Here is a 16,376-nt window from a genome sequence, read left to right on the forward strand (position 1 = left end):
TTTCCGGCAGCACATGACCACATATAGGGAGGCAAAAGTTTGCTCTCTATCTCCACCTGCTGGTAGATGGACACAACCCACCAGTCTATGGATTGATCAGCTATGATTAATGGAAAGAAAATTATCAGGTATGATTATACATAATTTTACCATGACATTTAATGTGAGCAAGTGCAAGGTAATGCATGTGGGAAAAAAAGAACCCGAATTATAGCTACGTCATGCAAGGTTCCACTTTAGGAGTTACGGACCAAGAAAGGGATCTGGGTGTCGTCATCGATAATACACTGAAACCTCTGCTCAGTGTGCTGCTGCGGCTAGGAAAGCGAATAGAATGTTGGGTATTATTAGGAAGGGTATGGAAAACAGGTGTGAGGATATTACAATGCCGTTGTATCGCTCCATGGTGCGACCACACCTTGAGTATTGTGTTCAATTCTGGTCGCCGCATCTCAAGAAAGATATAGTAGAATTGGAAAAGGTGCAGCAAAGGGCGACTAAAATGATAGCGGGGATGGGACGACTTCCCTATGAAGAAAGACTAAGGAGGCTAGGGCTATTCAGCTTGGAGAAGAGACGGCTGAGGGGAGACATGATAGAGGTATATAAAATAATGAGTGGAGTAGAACAGGTGGATGTGAAGCGTCTGTTCACGCTTTCCAAAAATACTAGGACTAGGGGGCATGCGATGAAACTACAGTGTAGTAAATTTAAAACAAATCGGAGAAAATATTTCTTCACCCAATGTGTAATTAAACTCTGGAATTCGTTGCCGGAGAAAGTGGTGAAGGCAGTTAGCTTGGCAGAGTTTAAAAAGGGGTTGGACGGTTTCCTAAAGGACAAGTCCATAAATCGCTACTAAACGGACTTGGAAAAATCCACAATTCCAGGAATAACATGTATAGAATGTTTGTACGTTTGGGAAGCTTGCCAGGTGCCCTTTGCCTGGATTGGCCGCTGTCGTGGACAGGATGCTGGGCTCGATGGACCCTTGGAGGGGCATAATCGAACAGAAACGCCTATCTCCATGGGCGTTTATCTCCGAGAACGGGTCCGTGAAGGGGCGGACCCAAGCGTATTTTCGAAAAAATTAGACGTCCATGTTTTATTCGCCAAGTTATGAGCTGGGCGTTTTTGCTTTTCAGCGATAATGGACAATGAAATCGCCCAGCTCAAAAACGAATAAATCCAAGGCATTTGTTCGTGGGAGGGGCCAGGAGTCGTAGTGCACTGGTCCCCCTAACATGCCAGGACACCAACCAGGCACCCTAGGGGGCACTTTTACAAAAACAGAACAAAAGGTAAAAGAGCTCCCAGGTGCATAGCACCCTTCCCTTGTGTGTAGAGCCCCCCAAATCCCCCTCAAAACCCACTGCCCACAAGTCTACACCATTACTATAGCCCTAAGGAGTGAAGGGGGGCACCTACATGTGGGTACAGTGGGTTCGGGGGGGGGTTGGACGACTAAGCATTAAGCAGCACAATTGTAACAGGTAGGGGGGGGATGGGCCTGGGTCCACCTGCCTGAAGTCCACTGCACCCCCTAACAACTGCTCCAGGGACCTACATACTGCTGCCAGGGAGGTGGGTATGACATTTGAGGGTCAAAATAAAAAGTTGTGAAACATTATTTTTTGAGGTGGGAGGGGGTTTATGACCACTGGGGGAGTCAGGGGAGGTCATCCCCGATTCCCTCCAGTGGTCATCTGGTCATTTAGGGCACTTTTTGGGGCCTTATTCGTGAAAAAACAGGGTCCAGGAAAAGTGCCCTAAATTCTAGCTAAAAACGCATACTTTTGTCCCATTATCTGTGAAATGCGCCCATCTCTGTTCGGCAGATAACCACGCCCCAGTTCCGCCTTCGCCACACCTCTGACACGCCCCCATAAACTTTGTCCGCATCCGCGACGGAGTGCAGTTGAAAACGCCCAAAAATCGGCTTTCGATTATACCGCTTTATTCGTTTTTGTGAGATAAACGTCCATCTCCCGATTTAGGTCGGAACTTGGGCGTTTTTCTCGTTCGATTATAAGCTGGTTGGTCTTTTCCCAGTATGGCATTACTTATGTACTTATGTAATCATAATCTCTTCATTCTATGTAATTCTCTTAGGTTTGTGATGCCAGTGCTTTTCTGGGACAGCCATGTTGCAAAGTTTCCAATGGATGAGACATGCCACTTTTTGTTGGCTTTCTCTATAGAAATTTTCTGCTGTTAGCACTTTGTAGCCTACTATGAGATGAGTAACCATTTCCAGCTCAGAATCCACTAATTGTATGCACTTGACTATAAACTGAGATTTTGGGGGCAAAAAAAAAAAGCCCCAAAATTGGGATCTAGGTTGATAGTCAGGTGAATCCCTCCCCTTTAAAAAAAAATACAATGTATTAAATTACCATGAAAGGGAGAAATTTGTTGGATTTCTGAATTCTGCAATCTTCACCTAGAATTTTGGTGAAAGCTTCTGCTCCTGATTGTGGGCAGTTTACTGTTTATCATATACTAGCCGTTAAGCCCGTAATAACGGGCTAGTTTTTTGTTTTCCTTTGGCCTCCCCCCGTCCACCAACCCTGCTCTCTCTCCTGCCCTCCCCCCATGTCCAGCAGCCCTCCTCTCCCCCCTCCCATCCGCTCCATCCACCCGTGTCCATCAACTGTTCTCTCCCATACCCTCCATCCTCGGGCTCCCATCCACCGCGATTGTGACCTCCTGTGCCCTGCCGTCCCCGCCGCCGCCATTTCGCCATCCCCCCCCCTCTTTCCGCCGTCGTCGTGTCATCAGTTCTCCATCGGTGCGTCTGTTTCTTTCAGTTCCGCCCCCTCCTTTCCTCCCTGCTCCCTCCTCCGATTTCCACGCCCATGTCCAAGCCCTCCTTCCTATTGGGCTGTATTGTTGGTGGAGGCGGGGCTTGGACTTCTACACTCTCAGTGTTCCGACTCTACTGCGCATTTGCAGGTGAGTCGGTCACTTGCTGTTTATATGTTTGATAGCCTCAGTGGCAGCACAGATCCAGATATTTCAATGTTAGATGAGATAAAATAAGTTGATGTGCATTCTTTGAGTACTGGTAATTTTTTGGAATTTGGTAATTCTGCTACAGTGTGTGATCCCCATGATAGTTATTTGTATTTTCCTATCAGATAAAACAATCTGACAGAAATTGAAAAAAAATAATAATAATAAAAAAATTATGAAAATGATGCCTAGTCATCTGACTACAGTTCCATTCTACCGTCTTTTTAGATTGGCTTGTCACAATCTCCCAAATTTCTAACCTCAGCTTATATTTGAGTCAACCATTTTACCTCCCCTTTTTTTTTGGGGGGGGGGGGGGTCGGCTTATATTTGGATGGGCATATATTTGGTATGTCTATTTGACCAGTTTATCTATATTTGCTGTAAACCATCTATAAACCCACTGTCCTTGGCTTTAACTACCAATCTCTGATCCTCAGATTTCAGTTCACACTTCCTAAACTATCCATGCAATTGGGTTTGTTTCACATTTAGTTTCTAGAGTAGGTCTTCATAGTTCCCACTGTGTTAAGGCATTTATCACTTGTTTTTCTTTGCCTGCTAATTAATTCTTTAAATTTTTTTGTCTTGCTTTGCAAATTCTATTGCTGCCTTTCCAATGTGCACTGGTGGATTCTCCCTCATTCCTTCTGCTCATGGCAAGCTCTTTTGTGTACCCTCTGTAATCAAACACATGGTATGTGGCATAATAATAGCAGTACATTATTTCTTTTTTTTGTTGACATACACCCATAGGCAAATGATCAAAAGCAAATGCGGGCGCTAAAGGCCAATAGTGCCGTACTAGCACCCGCATTTGCTCTTGCCCAATGATCAGAGTTGGCGAGTACGTGTAACAGCAAATTTGCCTGCTCTGAACGCAAGGAGCATGCAAGTGCATTCTAAACAGGGCATTACCTATTCCTTCCCAATGCTTAGTGGGCAGTGTGCCAAACAAGTGCGCTGCTCCTATGGCAAACCCTGTCAGGCTTATTTTCGAAAGAGAAGGGCGCCCATCTTCCGACACAAATCGGGAGATGGGCATCCTTCTCTCAGGGTCGCCCAAATCGGCATAATCGAAAGCTGATTTGGGTGTCCTCAACTGCTTCCTGTTGCAGGGATGACCAAAGTTCACAGGGGTGTGTCGGCACCGTAGCGAAAGCGGGACTGGGGCGTGATTAAGAGATGGGAGCCCTCAGCTGATAATGGAAAAAAGAAAGGCATCCCTGATGAGCACTTGGCCGAATTTACTTGGTCCACTTTTTCTTTTGACCAAGCCATGAAAAGGTGCCCGAACTGACCAGATGACCACTGGAGGGAATCGGGGATGACCTCCCCTTACTCCCCCAGTGGTCACCAACCCCCCTCCCACCCTAAAAAAAAAGTAAAAAACTTTTTTTGCCATCCTCTATGCCAGCCTCAAATGTCATACCCAGCTCCATGACAGCAGTATGCAGGTCCCTGGAGCGATTTTAGTGGGTGCAGTGCACTTCAGCCAGGCGGACCCAGGCCCACCCCCTCCCCCACTCATTACACTTGTGGTGGTAAATGTGAGCCCTCCAAAACATACCCGAAACCCACTGTACCCACATGTAGGTGCCCCCCTTCACCCCTTAGGGCTATGGTAGTGGTGTACAGTTGTGGGGAGTGGGTTTTGGGGGGGGGGAGGGTTGGGGGCTCAGCACCCAAAGTAAGGGAGCTATGCACCTGGGAGCAATTTGTGAAGTTCACTGCAGTGCCCCCTAGGGTGCCTGGTTGGTGTCCTGGCATGTGAGGGGTGCCAGTGCACTACGAATTCTGGCTCCTCCCACGACCAAAGGGCTTATATTCGGTCATTTTTGAGATGGGCGTCCCCGGTTTTCATTATGGCTGAAAACCGGGGACAACCACCTCTAAGGTTGACCATCTCAACATTTAGGTTGACCATCTCTAAGGTCGACCTAAATGTTGAGATTTAGGCGTCCCTGACCGTATTATCGAAACAAAAAATGGACGCCCATCTTGTTTTGATAATACGGGTTTCCCCACCCCTTCACAGGGCCATCCTGCGAGGATGCCCTCATGAAAACTTGGGCGCCCCGTTTGATTAAGCCCAGCCACGCCAGCTTCGAACTACCTGGGCATTGGGGAGGAATGGGGAGACCCTGTCCAGCATGCATTTGCATGCTCATAGGCCCCCTCCCCCCACACAAAAGGGTCTGGAGGTCCAGTGGACCTCTAGTCTCCCTACCTTACCCCCTCATTCAGGGCTGGAGGCTCAGTGGACCTACAGACCCCCCCTCCGCAATAAATATCAAATTCCTAGTGGGCCAGTGTGACCCTAGTAGCCCCCCTCCACCCACCTTGGTGACCTAGTACCCTCTCAAGCCCCTCGACCCCCCCGTACCCGTAAGTTAGAGGAGGGAGTACCATCCTCATGCGAGTGCTGCCTTCACAATGGCAGCGCTCTGCCCTGCTCAGTTCATCCTGTGCTGGGCAGGGCGCTGCCATTTTGTAGGCGGTGCTCACAGGAGGGAGTGCTACTCCCTTTTCCAGCTTATAGGTATAGGGAGGTTAGGGGGCTTGGGGGGCACTATACCATCAGGGCAAGTGGAGGGGAGCTACTAGGGTCATACTGGACCGCCAGGGGGTCTGGTGGTTTGTTTGACAGGTCCGGGCTTTTTTTTGACAGTCTGGATCTGTCAAATAACTCTTCTGCCGGAGGATTGTGCCTTTGACACATGCCCAGTTATCATGTGCTGAATATTAGTGTTTAAGCACCAAAACACTGTTTAATTGGTTAGCGGCTAACCTATAAATGTACTCACTCTGCTGCTCCCCAGTATCTCTCCACACTCGTCCATCCCTACACCCCTTCCCGTGTACTCCGCTCCATGGATAAATCCTTCTTATCTGTTCCCTTCTCCACTACTGCCAACTCCAGACTTCGCGCCTTCTGTCTCGCTGCACCCTACGCCTGGAATAAACTTCCTGAGCCCCTACGTCTTACCCCATCCTTGGCCACCTTTAAATCTGGACTGAAAGGTCACCTCTTTGGCATTGCTTTTGACTCGTAACCACTTGTAACCACTCGCCTCCACCTACCCTCCTCTCTTCCTTCCCGTTCACATTAATTGATTTGATTTGCTTACTTTATTTATTTTTTGTCTATTAGATTGTATGCTCTTTGAGCAGGGACTGTCTTTCTTCTATGTTTGTGCAGCACTGCGTATGCCTTGTAGTGCTATAGAAATGCTAAATAGTAGTAGTAGTAGTAGCGGCTGTTTCTGGCTGGCTGGAATAAACTCCCTGAGCCCATACGCCAGGCCCCCTCCCTGCCCATCTTCAAAGCCTTGCTCAAAGCCCACCTCTTCAATGTCGCCTTCGGCACCTAACCATCATACCTCTATTCAGAAATACAGACTGCCCCAACTTGACATTTCGTCCTTTACATTGTAAGCTCCTTGGAGCAGGGACTGTCCTTTTTTGTTAATCTGTACAGCGCTGCGTAACCCTAGTAGCGCTCTAGAAATGTTAAGTAGTAGTAGTAGTAGTTAAATAGCACTGAATATCAGCTAGTCTACTCCTGAAGTGCCACTTTAATATACAGAGCTCTCTGTCCAGAGTGGCATAGTTTTGTTTGGTGGATGAGAGCTTCCTGGATAGATAAGGATAAGAGTTCATTCATCCCTTCTTGCAATAATTTATATACTGTGATCTGGATTTAAAAGAAATCACCAAAATCAGTGAACATAATCAAAATTACAGAATAAAACCAACAAAAGCATTGAGTGGATGAAGATCCCAGAGGCCATTGTTATTGAAAAAGTACTATTTATATGGCCACAATTTATTTATTTATTTTTACATTTGTATCCCACATTTTCCCACCTATTTGCAGGCTCAATGTGGCTTACATAGTACCGTAAAGGCAATCGCCAATACCGGTATGAACAAATACAGAGTGATGTTGTGGTAGAGTATAGTTCATGTGTGACAGACACATTTGGGAATCGTAAGGAGGAAGAGTAAAGTTATGTCCAGTACGAGCTTTGGTTTCGTTGTGTTGCAGGGTTAAGGCATTTAAGTTGGATCGTTAGGGTATGCCTTTTTGAACAAGTTAGTTTTTAGTAATTTCCGGAAGTTTAGGTGGTTGTTTGTTGTTTTCACTGTGCTTGGTAATGTGTTCCATAGTTGTGTGCTTATATAGGAAAAGCTGGATGCATAGGTTGATTTGTATTTGAGTCCTTTGCAGCTTGGGTAATGGAGATTTAGGTATGTTCGTGTTGATCTTGATGTGTTTCTGGTTGGTAGGTCTGTTATGTCTGTCATGTATCCCAGGCCATCTCCGTAGATGATTTTATGAACCAGGGTGCAGATTTTGAATGCAATGCGTTCTTTGATTGGCAGCCAGTGCAGTTTTTCTCGTAGGGGTTTGACGCTTTTGAATCTCATTTTTCAAAATATAAGCCTGGCTGCTGTGTTTTGAGCGGTTTGGAGTTTCTTTATGATTTGTTCTTTGCATCCCACGTAGATTCCATTGCAGTAGTCTAGATGGCTTAGTACCATGGATTGTACCAAGTTGCGAAACGTTTCCCTCGGGAAAAAAGGTTTCACTCATTTGAGCTTCCACGTTGAGTGGAACATTTTCTTTGTTGTAGCTTTCACTTGGCTTTCACTTTTCAATTGTAACTCCTAGAATTTTCAGGCTGTCTGAGATAGGGAGGTTGTAATCTGGGGTGGTTATGTTTGTGGGTTTGTTCGTGGAGATGAAAGGGAGTAATGGGTTTGAGTGTACCAGGAGAGGAGTAATGCTGAATGCCTAAGCTAATTAGAAGCTTGCTGGTCCTCAGGAGTTCATTACAACTTTGCAGGTTTCCTTAAGAGCAATGTTAGGGGAACAACAATTCTGGATAAATCTTGGATGAATTGACAGCAAAACTTCACAAAGCATATAAAACACTGAGGGTAATTTTTACAGCAATTCCTTCTGTCAGAAATAGGCTATTTGCAAATTGCCCACCCTGTTTTCAGGTATAACTGTATGTGTATTCCATAATGTGCATGCTTTCACCCACTTTAGGGTAATTATTCCCGGTTGCAGATTTAGAATAAGGATTGAACAAAAGTGTGTATTTTGTATTTTCCAAAAAAAAAAAAAAGCACGGGTGCTCTAATCCAGAAATAGTACCCCAGAAAAGGAGTGCATGTGTACGTACTTTCAGTACGAAAACTAATGCAAAGTCTGTGGGAATCCTTGGTCTTTACAGCTTTGTGACCAATATGAAAGTGTTTCCTGAGTGGATATTTTATGGAGGCTGAGCTCCCTAGATAGGGCGTACTAAGAGCTAACTGACACATGAGAGGTTCTAGGAGGTGACTTCCTTGGTGCTGAGCACTTTTCTGCCAGTCCAGCTTACCTTGGTGTCAACCTGCCAATTCTGGTGGCACCCAGTGGCATTACATCCCTAAAGAATATACACAAGTTTGGTGTCTCTTCTCTTTTTCTTCAGCTGCCCTGTAGTTACCTACATCAGCAATGGTTAGTATTGATAGGGACTTCATAGGATTTCTGATGAGCAGATCCCAAGTAACGTGTATTACTTTTTTTCTTCTGTTCCTGTTCTGTCAGATGGATACAAGTTCAGAGGCACATGTCTCTAAATGCATCAGTTCCTTCAAGGGGATCTATACAACCCAGGGTATCTTTTACTTCAGTTCCAGGCTTTAGAACTGGTGTCACTGAGCTGGTTCATTCCATATGGCAGAAAAAACACAAAAGTGGAAGGAACACCAAACTCCCACAGGAGGAAACAGCAGGAGGACAAACGTGGGAAATGGATCAGGCATTCCAAACAGAGAGTGAAGAACACCCAATATACAGTCTAATCTTCAAAAACATCTTTTATTGGTGTCTCTTAGAGATGACACTCTTAGAGATGACTTGATACAGTACCATGTTTTGGCACCAACTGCTTCAGGAGTTATTTTCGAAAGAGATCGCTGGACATCTTCCGACACAAATCGGGAGATGGCCGGTGATCTCCTGATCCCGGCCAAATCGGTATAATCGAAAGCCGATTTTAGCCGGCCCCAACTGCTTTTCGTCGTGGAGCCAGCCAACCTTCAAGGGAGGGTACAGAAGGCGGGAGGGGGTGGGGGAGGGACGGGGGCGTGGTTACGAGATAGCCAGCTTCACCCCATAATGGAAAAAGATGGCCGGCTCAGACGAGCATTTCACCAGCTGCACTTGATCCATTTCTTTTTCCTTACTCCCCCAGTGGTCACCATCCCCCTCCCACCAACAAAAAAATTAAAAAAAAGTTTTTTGCCAGCCTGTATGCCATCCTGAAATGTCATACCCAGCTCCCTGACAGCAGTATGCAGGTCCCTGGAGCAGTATTTAGTGGGTGCAGTGCACTTCAGGCAGGTGGACCCAGGCCCACCCCCCCCCCACCTGTTCCACTTGTGGTGGTTAATGTTGAGCCCTCCAAAACCCCCCAAAACCCACTGTACCCACATGTAGGTGCCCCCTTCACCTCTTAAGGCTATGGTAGTGGTGTAGAGTTGTGGGGAGTGGGTTTTGGGGGGATTTGGGGGGCTCAGCACCCAAGGTAAGGGAGCTATGCACCTGGGAGCTATTAAAAATTTTTTTTTTAATTTTTAGAAGTGCCCCCTAGGGTGCCCAGTTGGTGTCCTGGCATGTGAGGGGGGCCAGTGCACTACAAATACTGGCTCCTCCCACGACCAAATGCCTTGCATTTTGCCGGGTTTGAGATGGCTGGGCCCGGTTTCCATTATGGCTGAAAAACGAAGCTGGCCATCTGCTTTACACCTGGCGATCGATTTAGCCGGCCCCAACCGTATTTCGAAAATACGGTTGGCTCCACCCCCTTGCAGAGCCGGGCCCGAAGATGGCCAGCCAGCTATTTGGCCGGCACCGTTCAATTATGCCCCTCCACACAAACAAAAATAACATAATTACAAATAAAACTGTCATAATTCTTAATGTAACATTTAAAATGAAATATTGAGGACAAGTATTATAAAGTGACGTGAACAGGTAATATTATTGTCAGAAACAGAAGAACATTCTCAATTACAAAAGTTATGAAAGTATGTCAAACAGCATAAACATAAGCATGTAAATATATATGTTCATATAGTGATGTGGAGATAAAGGTAGATAAGTATAAAAACATATGATAATGTGAAAATAAATAAAAGGATTATAAATAAAAGTGCTATGACATCAATGAATATTAAAATGTCACAATATGAATGTGACAGGTGAGCAAAAACCTTGAGAGATACACACTGACCTGATTGTATACTTTCATATAGCTGATAATTGCAATAAGAATTAATTAGTCCACTGTGGTGATATGCACATGTGGATCTGTCTTCCAAGATTAGATAGCTAAAAGGGGTCTGAAAAAAAAGAAAACATATAAAAAATTAAACAAAATGGACATGAGAAGATGGAAAAAAATAAAAAAATAGAAAAAAAATGGGAATGGAGAGTAGGAACAATAATCTAAATGATATATTATGTCCAGCAGAAACTTGGAATAGAACAAGCCTGCGGCAAATGCTCAGTGTGTGATATATTATGATGGAGTCAAACATTTTTAAAGATACATGCACTGGCAAAACATACCCCCGTTTTGCAAAAACTACTTGTACATCGGAGAATGTTATTTATCTTTTAAGTTGCCCGTGTAAATTATACTATGTAGGGCAAACATCGCGTCCTTATGAACCCATAGTATCACATTGTCTGACTGAGCAACATAGGTTTTCTGATTTACAATGTATCATTTTAGAACAAATCAGAGTCACTGAACGTAGAGGTGACATAAGTCGACTACTTAGACAAAAACAACAAAGATTCACATTACAATCAGTAATTTCGAATGGACTAAATGTTTCCATCGAATGGAAAGCCTTCCTTTGAAAATTTGCATAAACTGACACGATGGTGCGTCACTAACACTAGACGTCACACGCTGAGTATAAAATTGGTGCAGTTTTGAAAAGAAGCGGATCACCATTTTGTAGAAGTACCTTGCGGAGACCGGTGTGGCAAAGAACATATCTTGCATGTATTTATAAGTGAACTTCCCCTGAAGCAGCCTGTTGTTGGCGAAACAGGGTTCCCCTGTTGGGAGACTGAATTATTATCACTGCAAAAGGAGATCAGATAATCGTGGGAGATTGGATTATTATTATTATGTCATCCAAGATAAGTAACGTTTGATCGTATATTATCTACTTTAAAATCTGAGGCTCACCCCATAGATATTGTGAATAAGGTGATTGTGCAATAGTTTCATGAATATAATAAATATAAGAATTCCTGTGGAGTTTTTTTTGAAGACTGATGATTAATGAGGTGTCCTCTTGATTCAAAAAGGTGTGTCCTTTAAAATGAGGTGTCTCCGGGTTTACTGAGGTCTTTTTTTTCTCCACTAATTTTTCATTGAAACTTGCTAATACGCCTTCGAATACCTTATTGATAATTGTAGGATTATTGGTATGATTCTGGTAATTGAAATCACCCATTATTATTTGCCAGCTTTACTAATTTCTGTTAACATTTCTTCATCTGTCTGTTCATTCTGTCCTGGTGGACAGTAGTACAGCCCTATAAGAATACTCTTTCTCTTCACACATGGAATTTATATCTATAATGATTTCTCACTGTTATGTGTTTAATGTAGAATGTTTATTTTGCTTGACTTAATTCTCTCTTTAACATATAGCACAACTCCTCCCCCTCCAATTTGATCCCCTCTATCATTGTGATATTATTTGTACCCTTTTAACACAGTGTCTCATCGAGTATCCTCCTTCCACCAAGTCTCTGAAAGGTTGATGGTTATGAATGTGGGAATCGTTGAGCCGGGCTCAATGATATCTTCCCAATGGAGATGCTTGCTGCAGCAGTGAGCTCCAGATCTGCACCAGCTGGTCTACCTTCAGCTCATTCAGCAAGATGAGTCCCATGGAGAACATGCAGGTCCATTGGACCAAGGACAGTAGGTGCTGGGGTCCCTGAGGGATAGACTGAAGCTGAGCTATATAGGGTTCTACCAACTTTGGAGTGTAGTGGCCCTACAAATGATAACATATGATCACATATGACCTTTCTATGCCACTCAGTACTTTCTATAATTGAAAGGGTTCTGTATACCAGTGAGTAATAGTAGGAGGAGCCCTTGAACATGAGGGAAAACTTGTTGGTAAAAATATTCTGCCCAAAGGCAGTTGCCTGTCTTGGCTGGAAAAAAAAAAAAAAGCCACTACACCACACTTAACACCCTAATACTATTTAATTATTAGAAGGAGTTGAGGCAAGAGAAAGCCTCTGAGAGAAGGAGAATAAAAGGTTTCCACTGATCTAGGAAGTATAGAGGAAGGATAACCCCAGGAGCCGAGAAAAAGATCACCTGGGTTCTATGAGAAAGAAGTGCCTACTGCTATATCAGAGTCCAGTATCAAAAACTGCATGGTATCTATCAGGAGTTGGATCCAGCTCCAACCTCATGGGACGGAGCATTTGTAGCCTGTGTCTGCAATTCACTAATCAAAGGGGAAGAAGTATAGAGAAGAACTGGAAAAGACAGGATCACAGTTTCTGAGGAGAATCCCAGTAGATGAAGAGGAGTTCTACTGTAGGGCATAGTAGCATAGTAGTAAATGACAGCAGATAAAGATCAGCATGGCCCATCTAGTCTTTTCTGTAAAGTGGTTCGGATTGTACCTTCTACTCCATTCTCATCCCCTCTTTGTAACTGCTGCTTTCTGTATGATATTCCCTTTTAGGCTTCTCAGAAGTGTGAAAGTCATTTATGTTTTGCTTTGAGCAGAAATGCTGTATACTATTCCATCCTCTCGCTAAATATGGATTCCTCTGTGTTTACCCTATAGCTTTTTGAATTCTTTTTACTATTTTATACTTTGCATCTTTATAAATTCCTTTCTCTATCTTAATTTCTTAAAGTTTTTCAATAAACTTTAATGGTTCAGAACAAAACCTGGACTGGAGTGTGAGTTTATAGAAGTGTAAGCAAATGGTATAGCCTTCCATTCCAGCCTGTCCTGTACCAGAACCTTGAAATCTATAGGTGGTAGAATAGAGTAATACAGTAGTGCCTCCCATGAAGTATGTGCTTCATGTTTTCCCACAGAATAATCCAAGTAACCTCTTTTAACTTGGTTTTGGCCAATACAGTGCACTGGTGGGATGGCCACCATACTCCCTTCATGATCTCTTATGTGCTTGGCCGTACTTGATTCTGACTGCTGAATTACTTCATTGCTAGGGCTTCAAACTCGTTACCTCCCAGCACTCATTATTTCACACCCCACTAGCACTATTTCTTGACACTAACTCTCACCAGTGAGGGGAAGCAGTTGTCTCTCTCAGGGGGTGGAGATATCTCTCAGAGGATTTAGGTACCAAGAGTTAAAGGGGTTGGGCAGTGCTTCCCAATCTTTATGTAGCTGTGACCCCACAATTGCAGCCAAATAAAATTGTGTGACTCCCCCCCCCCTTGGAGTTTGGGGTCCCAACTCACATTAGGGGAACTGAAGTAAAAGGGCAGAAGGTTAATGATATCTCTCAGAGAACTCATAGACCATGAATAAAGTGGCTAGATTTAGAGTTGTTTGTCTGAGAGATGAAGACCAATAGTAAAGGAACTGGTTTTAGAGCTCTCTCTGAGACGGCTCAGGGACAAGCAACAGATAGGCTTGGTTTGTGTCTTTAGGGAGATCAGGCACTAAGGGGCCCTTTTACTAAGGCATACCAAAAAATGGGCTGCGCTAGTGTAGATGTGTGTTTTGGTCATGCGCAGATCCATTTTTCAGCGCGCCTGTAAAAAAGGTCTTTTTAAATGTTTTGCCAAAAATGGACATGCGGCAAAATAAAAATTGGCGCTCATCTATTTTGGGTTTGAGAGCTTACCGCCAGCCATAGACTTAGCGGTACGGTCTCACACATTAACCATGTGGTAATCATCTACACATGTAGACTGATGATTACCGCCCGCTTTCTGCTGCGCACCAGAAAATAAAAATTATTTTCTGGCGCACATAGCAGATATGCGTCAAAAATGAAATTACCACAAGGGCCATGTGGTAGCCGGGCGGTAACTCCAAACTGATGCGCATTGGGTGCACGTAGGCGCCTACGCATCTTAGTAAAACAGCCCCTAAGAGCACAGGATTTGGGAATTAAATTATGTCTGAGAGAGCTCAGAGGCTAGCAGTATAGTTTCAAAGAAGTACTGGGACCTGTGGCACTGCATGAGGAATAAAACTGAGGAGATTTAAAGGGAAAAGGGACTTGATACACTGCCTTTCTGTGGTATTTTGCAACTACATTCAAAGTGGTTTACATATATATAGGTACTTATTTTTTTTGTACCTGGGGCAATGGAGGGTTAATTGACTTGCCCACAGTCACAAGGAACTACAGTGGGAATTGAACCCAGTTCCCCAGGATCAAAGTCCGCTGCACTGACCACTAGGCTACTCCTCCACTCATTTGTCAAGTGTATTTAAGATTTTTAAACCAGTGATGGCTTTGAGATTGGAAGGAGTTTTATTTTTGTCAATTCCTTCCTTGCAGAAAATCCATTTTGAGGAAACATGGAGAAGTAGTTTTTCTATTACCCGCCCTCTCACATAAGATTGACGTCAGATACTGGAATATTCAAAAAGTTATTGTTTTCAAAAGTGTTCGGATGATGAGGGGGAGCTATTCTGAATGAAATTTTGGTGATACACTACAGTTGTGTGAATATTTGGGATCTTTTATTTGTGGAGTTTAACAGGCAAAATAAAGAGTTTGAAGATGAGTAATAGAAAAGGGCAGAACTTTTGATGTGGTGGTTTTAATAGATAAGCATGTTTTTGTTATTCTATTTATGCTTGATTATGTATGTTTTATTTTGTGATCTACTTTGGTAAAGGAGGAATATAAATAAATAAACATAAGCATAAATTAGATGAGCACTGTGTTCTTTGTTACTTTATTCTCTAGTTCTTTTTTTTTTTTCACAGCAGAGGATAGGAAAGGGGGTTCTGTCTGTAAAGGGATTGGTGGCTGTCTTTGAGACATACTGTGTGGACATGGGATAGATGGGATGATTTACAGGTTAATCTCTCTGTGGACCCAGTGGGTGGGAAGGTGATTACTCATCCCTTGAAATTACCATGTTTTCCTCCCTCAGGGATTCTGCATTCCCTGCCTTCTGCTTGTAAAATCAACTGAGGCTGGCTGGCCCTTTCCTCCCCCACACACACCTTGCACAACAGGAGAGGCCTAGCCTACCTCTTATGTAAATGTGGCTTGGCTGGGTGCCCTGGCCTGTGTTTACTGTTCCCTGGATGGGGCGGGAGGGCCGCCCTGGGGCAGGCAGGCGTGCTTCACTTTCATCAAGGTGTTTAAGGAAAAACCTGGCATAGGGCTGGTCTCTCTGTGGCTTCTGGTGAAGACAGAGGAGATGTGAATTGTGCCTGACACTGACTTGATGCCTTTTATTTCCCCACTGCTTGGGTCTTCTTTGCCTTTGGGATTTTATTTTCAGAGAGGAAGGTATCTGTGAGGTTTATTCCTGCTTGCTAGAAGGGTGTTGAACCTGTGACACTAGAAAGAGACTTTCCTCCAGGTTTGCCACATATCAACCATGTTTCAGTATGAGTCCGAACAAATGCCACGGGCTCCCTCTTCTCCTTGCCTATCTCCTGCTGCCTTTATCAACCAGGCCCAGTACTCCAATGTGCTGGAGGGTCGCTTTAAACAGCTCCAAGGTAAGCTCAGCCATGTTCGAGATACGAATGATTCTGTGCAACTCTCATGTTCTGTATGGGTTGAAAAATATTTTTATTTTATTTCTTGTATTCCAACTACAAGCCGAAAAGCTATTGAAGTAATGTATATTCAGGTACAGAAGGTACTTTTCTGACCCTGGAGGCCTCACAATTTGAGTTTGTACCTGAGTTAATGGAAGGTTAAGGGGGTCTTTTACTAAAGCTTGCTAGTGTTTTTAGCGCATTCTAATATTTAGGGCATGCTAAATGTTAGCGACGTCCATGATGTCACTAACTTTAAGCACACCCTAAATATTATCGTGCGTTAAAAACGCTAGTGTGCCTTATTAAAAGAGGCCCCAAGTGACTTGTCCAAGATCACAAAGAACAGCGGTGGGTTTTGAACTAGGCTCCCTTGTTTCTCAACCTGTTGCTCTAACCATTAGGCTACTCCAATTTCTTGTATAATGCCTGTGTTCTGTGGGTAATGTACTATATCTTATAGTGACAGGCAATATCCTCTGCTTTGATCATGTAATTCACATGGTGAAATAGTGACA

At 43.9% G+C, this 16,376-nt stretch overlaps 1 protein-coding gene across 1 annotated transcript in view; it reads left to right on the plus strand.

Annotated features, from left to right (window-relative positions):
• Positions 1 to 15,448: 15,448 nt before the first annotated feature.
• The window catches only part of SPTBN2 (spectrin beta, non-erythrocytic 2), a 1,201,559-nt gene continuing 1,200,631 nt past the window's right edge, over positions 15,449 to 16,376 (plus strand). The window contains exon 1 of the mRNA XM_030217767.1: positions 15,449 to 15,816. Within this exon, the coding sequence (XP_030073627.1) occupies positions 15,693 to 15,816 (124 nt within the window). The 5' untranslated portion in view covers positions 15,449 to 15,692. The remainder of the gene's footprint in view (positions 15,817 to 16,376) is intronic.

Source organism: Microcaecilia unicolor, chromosome 11 (assembly GCF_901765095.1).
Source record: "Microcaecilia unicolor chromosome 11, aMicUni1.1, whole genome shotgun sequence".
Taxonomy (NCBI): Eukaryota; Metazoa; Chordata; class Amphibia; order Gymnophiona; family Siphonopidae; genus Microcaecilia; species Microcaecilia unicolor.